General features: G+C 35.8%; 1 protein-coding gene across 1 annotated transcript in view; it reads right to left on the reverse strand.

Moving 5' to 3' along the window:
* Positions 1-3,631: 3,631 nt before the first annotated feature.
* Positions 3,632-13,290, reverse strand: part of LOC110020784 (malate dehydrogenase [NADP], chloroplastic) — a 21,323-nt gene continuing 11,664 nt past the window's right edge. Inside the window, exons 5-14 of the mRNA XM_020719007.1 lie at positions 9,511-9,692; positions 9,350-9,420; positions 9,120-9,210; positions 8,540-8,614; positions 8,260-8,361; positions 4,750-4,872; positions 4,525-4,593; positions 4,379-4,447; positions 4,247-4,300; positions 3,632-3,984 (exon numbers count right to left, since the gene is read on the reverse strand). Coding sequence (XP_020574666.1) covers positions 3,931-3,984; positions 4,247-4,300; positions 4,379-4,447; positions 4,525-4,593; positions 4,750-4,872; positions 8,260-8,361; positions 8,540-8,614; positions 9,120-9,210; positions 9,350-9,420; positions 9,511-9,692 — 890 coding nt within the window. The 3' untranslated portion in view covers positions 3,632-3,930. The remainder of the gene's footprint in view (positions 3,985-4,246; positions 4,301-4,378; positions 4,448-4,524; positions 4,594-4,749; positions 4,873-8,259; positions 8,362-8,539; positions 8,615-9,119; positions 9,211-9,349; positions 9,421-9,510; positions 9,693-13,290) is intronic.

The following is a 13,290-nucleotide window of genomic DNA, read 5'->3' on the forward strand; positions in this document are numbered from 1 at the left end:
TATTTATATATATATATATATATATATAGTATTTCGAGTCAAAATGAGCCAAACACAAACGAACAACTTCGTTCGTGTTCGGCTTGTTCGCTCGTTAACTTAGCGAACGAGCAGAACACGGGCATCTTTAACGATCCGAACACGAGTTGTTCGCGAACAACAAGCCATTTTGACAGCCCTACTGAGGAGACTATTCCTACACTAGATGAGGTCATTATCGCGATGATACAGGAGGAAAGTCAAATGAAGCTATAGTCTGAGTCGAGAAGTTTTTCAAATGCACAATCAACATTGGCTACTGCAAGCCTAGGTATGCTAGGTGTCCAAGGGGAGACTCGCAAATGCTACAACTGTGGTGAAGTTGGCCATCTGAGTAGGGCTTGTCCTAATCCACCTAAGGAGAGAGAGACAAGTAGACGCAGATAAGATAGAGGTCGTAGCCATGGTTGTGGTCGTGTGAGTCAGAAAGGTGGGAGAGGAGGGTACCAAGCAAATCTGATGGCAGCAGAGGACAAGACAGAGACAAATGTGATCTTTACTAGTGAGAATCAAGAGCGTTTGAAGCTGTTGAAGAGGAAATAGAAAGCAACAGGAGATAGAGTCGAGCACGTTTCAAATCCATCGACCTCAAGGGGCAATATTGTCACTTATGCTCGTTTCATCAAAGACACTGATGACACATTTGCTCTCTCCTCTATTTCCACCACAAAGTCACATAATTGATGATAGATTCCAGCGCTTCTCGTCACGTGACAGGTACCGCTGGAGAGTTCTCTTCATATACTCATAGACTATTGATGGTATATCGCAAACTGTAGTTCGTAAGGGAACGGTGAGATGTACCAACCATATAACTTTGTCCAATGTTTTGCATGCTTCTTCTTTTCCAGCAAACATCTTATCCATTAGTATTGTTATTCTTTAGTTAAAATGTATTGTCTCTTTTGATATTCCTCAGGTTATCTTCCAAGAGAAAAAGACAGGCCGTACACATGGGAAGTTGGATCCCAGAGCTGTGAAATGTGTGTTTGTGGGTTATTCTGCTACTCAGAAGAGTTATGTCTGTTGGAGCCCGATTGAGAAGAGACTCTTCGTGAGTATGAATGTGTCATTCAGAGAGTTTGAATCATACTACACTCCGAAGGTAAATTCACCATTCGGTGACTCAACAACCACTATAGATATGAGATAAGAGAGAGTGAGCAATAGTATTGATGGAGTGATGCAAGTGGGAGAAATGCTATGTTCTGTGATGTGGGATGAATCAAATGAGGAGATGAAAAATGAAGCGATTGACCCCAGAGGTGGTGGGATTCAGGTTGAAGGATAGGTAAGGGTGTATACACAGAGAAAGAAGTAAATTGAGGGAACAAAGTCCGTAATACCAACAAGTCCCTTGTCCTGGTCTTCCCCAACTATTGAGACACCTACACCATCCACCTTTGATTCAAAACTCTCAGGTGATATTATTCCTTCTCCATCCAGGTGAGTATGACGTATGATATTGACTATGATAAAATATTTGTACCAGTAGCAAAGATGAGCAAGGTGAGGACACTGGTTTTTGTGGCAGTGAATGGTGGATGGAGACTCCACCAACTGGATGTAAAGAATGTCTTTCTTCAAGAGGAATTATTGGAGGAGGTATATATGGAGATACCACCAGGATTCAGTACATCTCAGACAATGGGCAAGATGTCTTAGCTCAGAAAGTCGTTGTATGACTTGAAGCAATCTCCTGTTTTGATGAGTTTAGAATTGTGATGGTTGACATGAGATATCAGCAAATCAATGCAGACCAAAGGGTGTTCTTTCAGCAACATGAAGGTCACACTGCCATATTTGTTGTGTATGTGGATGTCATAGTTATCACTGGTGATGATGACTCAAAGATTGCTCGACTAAAGGGAAGATTGGTGAACAAATTTGAGGTAAAGGACCTGAGACAGGTCAGATACTTACTTGGGAAGTGGCCCATGGACCTGAGGGAATGATCCTATCATAGAGGAAATATGTATCGAATCTTCTAATGGAAACAGGTATGCGGGGGTGCAAATCTGCATTCTCTCCCATTAATCAGAAGGTCAAGCTCAGTACAAAGGCAGGTGAATCAGTTAATCGTGAGAGGTACCAGAGTCCGGTGGGCAGTCTGATCTATTTGTGCCATACTCGACCCAATATTTCTTTTGCAGTAAGTATGGTGAGCCACTACATACAAGATACAAGGAAAGACCATATTGAAGCATTGCATAAGAATGCTCTAAGGAAAGGATTAATATTAAATAAGAATGGACATGTAGATATTGAGAGTTTTTATGATTCTGGCCGGGCAAATTGAGCTAATGACATACGATCCACACCAAGACTGCATGTTTGGAGGTGACAACTTTGTCTCGTAGAAGAGCAAAAAACACTCAATTGTAGCAAGATCAACAACAAAGGCATAATACAGAGCCAACACTTTAAGAGTTGCTGAGATGATGTGGATAAAACCTTATTGGTTGAACTCAAAGTGGATCAGAGAACTCAAATGATCTTCTGGTGAGACAACAAGTCGACAATCAACATTACTAACAACTCGATGCAACACAATAGAACAAAACATGTGGAGATTGATAGATTCTTTATCAAGGAGAGGCTGAATAACAGACTGTTGGAACTAAAGTCATGTAGCTACTGAAGAGCAGGTGGTTGATTGCCTCACTAAAGCACTTAGCTCGGTGGAGTTAGATAAATTATATGACAAGATGGGCTTAGTGAATATCTTTCGTCAATCTTAATGGGGAGTGTTGAGATGGTCCTATTTGTAAATATATGAAGTCTGAGAATTTATTTATAAATGCTGCAACTTATAAGGATCCATATATGTCCATCATCAATGAAATGAAGTAGGTTTTTTTTTTTTTTTTAAATAATTTCATTTCCAACCCATAAAGTCCCCCTTTCAAATGACAATAAATATTTAGTTTACAGGCTTTACTATGTGTATGATAGACTAAAGCTCTTCTCAATGGTGCTTAAAAATTTCAGAAATAGCACGTTTCATTGTTTAATAAAGAACTTTATAAATCAATGTACATACCACAAGGTTAGTGTAAGTAAAATTAATTTTATGGTATTATACAATAATAATATTTTTCCTGAACAATGATATGAAATTGCTACACAAGGTGACAGCTCCACATTGTAATATGAAAGAAGGAGAGCATCATATGTGATTGACATTAAGATTCAAAATGAGAGATCTCAAACCATGTCGAGTGTCCTAGAAAGCTTATATCATGAAGATTCTAGAGAGAATGAGACTAAAATGAACTTGAGAGGGAACTAATGAAAGAAGTTCCATGTGCTTGAGCAGAAGTATAGCCAAACCATGAGGATGAATATTAGATCTACCATTAATTTTAAGAGTTTCTTAATATTGAGAGAGTAATTAATTCTTTGATAGGAAAGAATTCTATTTATAAAAGGTCAATTTTGGTTTCCCAACTTTAAGCAATTTTTATCGGCCCTTCTCACCAACACTCAAAATTATTGTTGGTCAGAAAGACTTAAAGATAAGTTTGAAGTCTTAATTTTGATATGCCTTAAGGTTAGTACCCAGCCCTCTTTCTGCTTCCCCTGTGATGCATTTTCCAAGTTTTTCTGTAAACATTATTGTAACTATTTTTAAATGAATTACATATATACCATTGAAGCAGTGAATAAATAAGACATAAGACGTAGGACTCGCACATGTAACATGATACAAAATTTGAATGCATGCCAACACTTTCACCAAGAAGCCATTATGCTTCTTTATCTTGTACATAAACATAGTATAGCACACTTACTATTTTGATCGAAGGCATCTCTGTTACTCCAAACTCGTTACTTGGAAAATGATTCTCCTGATATAAAACCAAATGAAGAAACCGCGGCATTGAAGTCCTACATCTCTCCAGGAAGCATGGTGTCCTCAGGAAGATCACAGAATGCATTGCCCTGTGCAAAATTAGTGAATAGATCAGATTTAGGAAGATTTACAGACACACCACTTAATTCTTATCTATTTGCATATCAAACACATAAAACTTCAATTTTTAAGTTTAAAATGGTACTATTTTTGATGTGATATGAAAGAATTCGGTGGTATAAATGTAAAAAAGCAAAGTTTAGGTGTTAGACATGTAAATACATAGGAATTGGATGGCCTGTATGTAAAATTTGATTTAACACAGGTGCGCACAAGGAATGAACATTTTACCTCCCCTGTAAGATGAGCAACACATCTTTTCTCAGCAAGCAACTCTGCTTCTGTCTGAAAAATTGATGAAGGAAAACTTTGTTAAACTGACATTGCAAAGACATGAAAGCAGATTCTGAAAAACGAACTTGCCTTTTTTATACGTTCACGAAGGAAATCATCAATTACTACATCCTTAACTAGTTCATAGTCGCCATCTCCCTGAGAAAGAATGGTCAATTGCTAAGATCCATCTCCAAAAAGAGCACATTAGCAATATGAAATGATGCGTTGCTGACCTTTGATCTGCATGGCATACTGAAGACAATATCCTCTGCAATACCATAAGGATTTCCATTGGTGTAAACCTGTGATTTTGCAATTAAAATAAAGTTTAATGTTGGCAACGAACAGAAAGTTTTGCAGCGTTTATGTTTCTATTGTGAACCATGAAAAAAAAGTTAGCTTTTTTTGTTTTAAATTTTTCTTCAACGGAATAATGAAGAAAAATTGGATAGACGTACCCCGGATGAAAACCAATCGCCTTCTGGAGTTGGGGTAATAAGGGACCTTATGGCATCAACAATTGAGACAGAAGTTGATGCAGCAGAAGACCTGCCCCATTTTTGGATAAGCACACCTCCACGCTGAAAATGATAAATATAACATGATATGAGTATGATTTGGATAAAAATTGAACATGATTTTGGTTATTTTGTTATGTTAGTGCCTAGCCTAAGGGCAATTTTATCTTTTATCATTTATTACTGTTTAGCATAAATAGGACTAATATGTTTAGGGTTAGAGTTATGCATAAGATTGGGTCTTGAGTCTTAGGGTTAGGGCTTGGGAGAGATTTCCTACCTCTCAAATTGCAGAATTTGGGAAAGATCACCTACCTCTTGATAGGTGTTTATCTTTAATATGTTGTGTTGTTTTTCTTAGTGAAGAAAAACAAAATTGTTTGGCCCTAATTTTTGTGTGGAAATCTGTGTCAGTCCCTAACAACTTGGTATCAGAGTTGCAGATTTCCGGGAATTTATGGAAAAAAGAGTACGGCTTATGACGAAATCATTACTTTTAGAGACTTGAAAATTCTCCTTTCTTCGCAAAGAAGGCAACAACAGGATCAAGGTAACTAATTTTTGTGGAGAAGACAACAAGGGGATCGCGGCGTAAAGAGACATGAAACTTCCTTCTTTCTCCCCCTCCTATTCCGTCATCATAATCTAGTCGCGATTAGAGGTAGTTGTGAAGCAACAAGGGAAGCGTGATCAAACAACGCAACGATGAGATCGTGGCATGCAGAGGGATTGAACACACACCTAGCAGTCACAATTTGAACATTTCTCTGTGACGACGCAATATAGCGACGATGTGGGCTTGTGAAACAAATCTTGGGATCATGATATGTCGCAGTCCGATCAAATTGGAAGTTGCGATACAATGATGACGGAATCATATAGAAGCCGCTCCTTTGGCCACCAAAAGACGAGATCACTTGGTATAGTTGTACACTGACTTGCATTACATTCGAGATGAGAGCTAGCCGGGAAGCGACAACTGTAAGTTTCCGCCTTCGTGATAAAAAATTATACTGGGAGAGATGGCTAAATAAAGTAGGTGATTTGAAGAAGAAGTTGGAGGGAGAGACAAGTCAACTTAGATTTGGGATGGAGGAAAGGTTCTCCACCATAGAAGAAATATTTTCCTCCATGGAAAAATGATTTAAGGTCGCTTCGAGAGCTTGAGAAGATTTTAGGGAAGCTTATTGAGATGCAATCCAAGACCCCACCGACACTTCAATTTGCAAACCCTAACAAGGGGTGACTTGAGAAGCATTGGCTAAATTGAAAGTGAAGGAGATCGAACGAGAAGACAATGAGGAAGAAAGCATCCCTCCCCTCGCACCCCCTCACATGTGGATCCTCCTTATTATCTCTAAACTTCTCCATCAAACCTCTCAATAAATGTATAGCTTTCATAGTAGACCTGCTTAGCATAAAACTAAATTGATTATGAGAAATCTTTGTAAAACGTCTTAACTTATGTACAATTACCCTCCCACAATTTAAAAGTATGACACATCAACTTAATCTATTTATAATTTGCACACTCTTGTGCATCCCTTTTCTTCTTAAAAATGGGGACCAAAATACTCTTTGTCCACTCCTCAGCCATCTTTTTTGTTTTTTAAAATAATATTAAAGAGTTTAGTAAGTCAAAAAACTCCCAAATTTCCTATATATTTTCACACTTCAATAGGGATATCATCAGGTCATACAAACTTTCCACCCTTAGTTTTCTTTAAATCCTCAACTATTTTTTTACTAATACAACGCTAAAAATGAAAGATATATTATTAACGATATTAAGATCACTAAGGTCAATCGTATTTTCAGAAACTTCATTAAAAAGTTTATAAGTTTATCAAAAAGTTTATCAAAATAAATCACCCACCTATATTGAATATCTTTTTTCTAAGAAAAATACTTTTTGATTTTCAACTTTAATACACTATACTTAACTCTTTATTTTTCTTTTCTCTTTATTTGGCTAGTTTATACACAGATTGTTCACCCTCCTTAGTATCTAATATATTATAAAGATCATTAAAAAGCAGAATTTTTAGCGTCACAGATTGTTCTCTTAGGCTCCTTACGGGCCGTTTGATGTTTTTTCTAGTTCTCTAAGCTTTTACATTTAAACCAAGTTTTATAACATAACTTCTTATATTTTATCTTTTCTTGCACATTATTATTTCACCACCAACTATTTTTATTTAAATAATTTTTTTTAATTCTCTAAGTAAAACTTTTGTCACTTGTTTAATAGTGTTTGTTACTTTATCCCACATGGAATCGACATCTTCATGAACATCCCAAATTTTGTAATCTTAAATTTTATTCATAAAAATAATTTTATGTGAGTTTTAGGCACCCCAATCTAATTCTACGATGATGATTCATAGTATTTTTTATTTTACAACTCTTTATCTTAAAATCTATAACTGATAATCGATGATAAGTACTTAAATCATCACTTGGAATGACCTTACAATCTTTACATTCTCGACCATCTCTTATTCTCATAAGAAAATAATCAATTTGTGTTTTATTAGATCTATTCTTATATGTCATACAAAACTATTATATTCCAAAAAAAGCTCAAATAAATGAAGTTCAAAGGGATACTTCACACGACAAGAATCATCGGTCACGACCAGGAGCGACACTAAAGCATCTTACAAAGACACACATTTAAGAGAAGCAGGCCAAGGAATTATGTTTTCACTGTGATGAGAAGTTACCCCAAGACATTATTGTAAGGATCAGACATTATAGAATCTCACAGAATATGATAAGGAGGGGAAGGATGAAGGAAAAAAAACAGCTTTGGTGGAGGAACACCCCTACTTTTTCCCAGCTCAAGGACAAGATGTCTTTTGGGAAGAGTATTGTTACGTCGGTGTCTGGCCTAAGGACAATTTTGCCTTCTGTGAGCTGAAGGGCAATTTTTTTCATTTGTCATTTATTATTGATTAGTATAAATAGAGCTAATATGTTTACGGTTAGGGTTATGCATCAAATTGGGTCTTGAGTATTAGAGTTGGGATTTAGAAGAAATTTCATACCTCTCAAGTTGTGGGACTTAGGAGAGATTGCTTACCTCTCGAATTATAGGTGCTTATTATTAATATGTTGTGTTGTTTGTGTTATTGAAGAAAAAAATATTTTGCCATAATTTTTGTGTGAAAATTCGTACGGTTCCTAACACATTCATACATAAAAAAGAAATACGAAATGATAATTATGTCACATAATAATCGTTTCATCATAATAAAAGCTATACTTAGTGAAAAAAACGCAAAAAAATTGTACCAACAAATTTTTTAAGCTTCTTAAAAGTCATCTTTTGATTATCAACCAGGAAGCATTCCGGGATAGATGGATAAAATAGTCAATACAAAAATTCATCAGAGAACCTTTATTTTTTTTATCCTCATTTCCATTTCTCTGTCATCACAAATTTACCTTTTGAACACTTTCAGTAAACTCCTGTTCTAACCACTTGGTGTCAGTGATAACTTTCTTCACTGGTATGCCATTAATTTTTGCATTAAGAAAATCAGGCACCTGTCGATGGAATTAATTAATTCAGAACTGGAGAAATTTAGATCGATATAAACTCATAAAGTGAGAGAAAATGAAAGGTTGGTATATTTGATAATTTGGTAAGATATTATTAGCAATATTGTGCTTGAAACCAATGCTAGATATTTGATGATTCAAAACTAAAGCTCTCGAAGCACACCTGGGTGGTTGAATGATTTCCCCAGATGGTGACATTTGAGACTTTGTCATAAAATACACCTGCTTTCAGGGCCAGCTGCAATAATTCATATTTGACTAAAAACCTCATAAGTTTAAATATTTAAAAATATGCACAAGAACTATATTCGCTTTAATTTATAACAAACACAATAGGATAAAGAAATCTTCAGGGAAAAAAGACAATAGTTTTGAAACTTCACAAACAAATACCATAGTTTATCTTTATTACATACAAGATAACTAAACTTAGTACGGTTTCTTAAAAACCTGGTTTAACAACTACAGTTCTTTATGAAATATTGGGAAACAAACGAGGTATCACTCTGGAATTGATACAAAAGTTTCATAACAAATCGTAATAGACGAATCTGACTTTTCAGATATGTGGACTTTGAAGAAATCCTGGCATGTATGTCATCTTGGTTTTTCTTATTTGAAAAGTTGGGTGAATACATATTCTTGTTTATAAAGTTCTAAAACAATTATCATTTTTAACAAGATACCAAACTAATGAACATCTACGCAAATTAACCAAAAAAATAATGTGCAAATATAATTACCTGGCATTTTGCTCTGTTTTCATCCAACCGTGTCAAAGCATGGAAATTCTTTGCCGGTATATTTGGTGCATTTTTTAAACAAATAAGTGCACTGCATGAAACTCGCTTTACTAAGCAGAACAAGCATAATTATGAAGACAAATACGTAGCATTCTCCTACATTGAAAATTAAATAGAGATAAAATAAAAACTTAATTTTCATGTAGGCTCAGAGGGTATGTGCCACATACTTTGTATTGCATGGGTTGCCTACTACAATGACTTTTACAGTGCGGGATGCCACAGCATTGAGAGCTTTTCCCTATAATTGGTTTAATCCCAAATCTCAATAAGGATGAGAAAAACAATATTAGGGCTACTGAAAAGAAATTATATTCAGGGTGTATGCAACCTGCTCTGCAAATATTTGCCCATTAATATCTAATAGGCCGGCACGTTCCATTCCAGGACCTCTAGGCTTGGCTCCAATCAGAAGTGCCCATTCTGCGCCCTGGAAAAGATCATAAGGATTTACACCTATGCTAACTTCTCTCAACAAAGGATATAAGGAGTCTTCCAGCTCCATAGCAACTCCTGCAGATGCAGAGATACAAAAGTACAGAGGTTAAAAACACTTGATATAAAAAAAAAATCCAGTTGACAAAAATATAGCAGTAAAAAATCATAAAGAGACCTTTCTCCCAAAAAAAAAAAAGCAAAAGATTACTTGAAGGTACTCCCTTTCCCTCTACTTGAGGCAAAACGACAGTAGATCATTAAGTAGCATTTTCAAGCCGATAAACTGGTAACATATTAAGTAAGAAAATCCCTCAAAGGAGTTGTCTTCTCCAAGGTGTAAGAAATAATTGACACTTTATAGAGTCAGAAAGATGCACAATGACATCACATTGTCAAAAATAACAATGTGATCAATGAAGAGCAGTACCCCTTCATGTTTATAAAGATTACTTGAAGGTATTTGAACTTTGGAGGGACGGCCTCCTCACAATATCTGGTGCAAAAGAAAAGACGTGTGCACCTTGCTCAAGAAAGGAAGTGGGAGTAAAGAGTTGCAGGTATGAAGCAAACATTGGGTAATATGTATAACAATGCGCTTCGTGGACGGTGCGGTATTAGAAGGAAATGCCAATCATTTGCATCAAATCCACTATCACCTTGCTCCAAGGTTTCATAAGCTAAATATAATTCTTTAGATTATAAGGTGCTCGACATGCCAATGTAAGCGAATAAGACACATATAGAGCAATAATGCCACTACCTTATGATGCAAAATTTGAGGAAAAAAATCGGGGTAATCAGATCTTTCCATAAAGGTGCCCAACATTTAACTATTTTAGCCCTCATTAAAATAGTATGGGACCTAATTTAGCACTTTCATAAACGATAGAAAATAAAATGATGAAAACACTCTCAAGTGTCTTCATTTTTCTTTGTACACGAGTGACGATATATATACATCTTCAATAGAGATGATAAAATAGGAATAAAACCGAAAAAGGAGAGAAAAATAAATAGGGGCTAACGAACCTTTAGTAAAGCACACAGATTACAATCCGAGGAACATAGAGAGACAAATCTAACGACACAAACTAGATGGTAAAGATCTTTGCTGTGATTAGAGCATAAAATTAACACTCTCCCTCAAACTAGATGGTAAAGATCTACCATTACACGTTTGCTTATGATATTTTAAATGTTGGGTTGTAGAATCCTTTGGTGAATATGTCAACCAGTTAATTTTCTTTGATATTGTCCTATATTTACATCAGTTCTTGCATCAAAATCCAGTTTTTGCCTTGGTTCAATTGGTGTTTCACACGGGTTAGTTTCTTTTAGTAGAATAATAGCATATTTCTATTGGAAGAGAAGCATAAAATCCCACAAATTTTTAGTAGCATGGTGTGCCAATACCATGTCATGATCATGAAATTAATTTTTTATCTCAAAGAATCAACTTTGGGTCTTTGAGCTCCTGAGCTAGATCTACATGGTGTTGAATATTTCTCGTTTCCTTAATAAATGTCTTCACGATTTGGGACTATTTAAGATAACTGTTTCCAATTCAAGTGATAAGATACTTGAAATACCTAAAATTCTCCTTTGGTCTAATTTTCACCATTAATCATGGTCAATTTTGTTAAAGGGAAATCAAAGACCCGATATAGTGAATAGAAGGAGAATTCAGCAAGAGAGATAAAGTTGTAAATCGAAACCCTAACCTTAAAGAATAATAACAAAGATTGGAAGTGAAAACTATATTATTATGTGGAGTCTAGTGTAGATCAATTGGTAACTCAAAGCTCTAAGTTTCGCCAATCAAGCTTTGTGGTGAGTTTGTTTGGGGGTACAGGAGTGAACCCATGTATTGGGTTAGAGGGAGCTATCGCCCAAAAAAAAAATATTCTATACTGGGCACCACAATACTCTAGCGTTTGGAATCCGAGCACTCGACACTCCAGCGCCAGGAAGGGGCAACATAGTGCCCAACTCAGGTTCATGTATAGGCCAAGAAATAGAGAGCTCGGCACCCCAGCGCCCCAGTGCTAGAAAGGGGAGCCGCATCGGCCATCATGGCACACCGGTGCCAATAACTACATTCAACCAATTTGAGGCTTAAAATTGCATTTTCGTTGCAGGATCAATGTGCGTTGAAATTAAATTTTGAGAATTCTCTTATACAAATGAGAGGAATGAGTGCTCTTAAGTTCCAACAGTATAGAGAGGCTTGAGTGTGGTGTAATTTGTACAACTCTTCTCATTTGTATAGTGGATTTATTGGTGTGGTGTAGCTCCGTGATTTTTTCTACTTCTAGAGTTATTCCACGTTAAATCTTGTTGTTATTTGTATTTTTTGTGATTTCTTTTTTTTGTATGCTTTTGTTATAAGTTTTGCTTCGAATCTTTCGAATAAATTTTGGCAAATCTCTCTCAACAAACTCTAACGTAGAAAAATAACAAAGATCAAAAGTAGAAACTCTAACCTTAGAAAATAAAAACAAATGTTAAAAGTGAAAATCCTAGCCTTAAGAATAAGAATAAAGGATGGAAAGAGCACCCTTAACTTGCTCTGAGACCATATAAAATAATAAAATAATGGAAAAATATCCTTAACTTGCTCAAGAGTCTTCATTTTTTTTTGTACAAGAGGGGAGTTATATATACATCTCTCATAAGAATTAAAAAATAGGAATAAACCAAAAAAGGAGAGAAAATTAAGTAGGGACCAACGAACCTTTAGGAAAGCGCATGGATTACAATCTAAGGGCCATAGAGATACAAATTTAATAGTGCAAATCCTTGCTCTGTGTGTCTTAAGATCTATACTATGATTGGAGCAGAAATTCAACCTCTGGATAAAATAACCTAATATAAATACTCGGGGGATTATTTTGAAACTCAACTCATTTTTTTAGAGAGGCTTCCATAATTCATTTACCACACACAGTCAACACTCTCCACATATGCATATAATTTTCACAAAAGATTGCAATGAGTAAAAGAGTAAAAGAAAAAAGTAGTGCATGAAGTTAAAAGACCATGCAAACTAATATATGGCCTATCTCCACTCCCCAAATCCTCCTATCATAGTTTTTTCGCTAACCACTCCTTTCAAAATCACAAAGTAAGCTATTCTTAACATAGTTGACTAGGTAGTCAAACACTTTCAAGATTATATGTGAGAACCAAGATCTCTACCTCGAGAAATAAATGTGGCTCTCAAAACCTAAGTGTACAACGTGAGGATTGCAAGATTTTTAATGAAAGATGAATGTCGGCGTTTAAAAAGGGGGGAGTTACGTTTGGGGGTCGCCCGTAAGAAGCTGTCGGTCGCCGGAATCGAAATCCCGTCGCCCGCTTCGGAAGGACTTTTTAATTTACGTATATATATATAATTTTAGAAAAATATGGAATCAAACTGACCTCATATTTTTCACAGTTTAAATGAAAGAGCGCTCTACCTCAAATCCTGTATCTATCCCGAGGGATAAACACAAGACTTGAGGGTGAGGCTCAATCAAATAAACTAAGAAAGATATGACATCCGTTTGGGTCTGCGAAACCATTTTTATTTGCCGACAAGTTCCCCTATTTAATACAAAGAATTAAATAGGGTTTATTTTAAGCTGGGTTCGGAAAAGCTCCCTATAAGGGCAAGCCCCTATAGTTAATT

This window comes from Phalaenopsis equestris, unplaced genomic scaffold, assembly GCF_001263595.1.
Source record: "Phalaenopsis equestris unplaced genomic scaffold, ASM126359v1 Scaffold000107, whole genome shotgun sequence".
Taxonomy (NCBI): domain Eukaryota; kingdom Viridiplantae; phylum Streptophyta; class Magnoliopsida; order Asparagales; family Orchidaceae; genus Phalaenopsis; species Phalaenopsis equestris.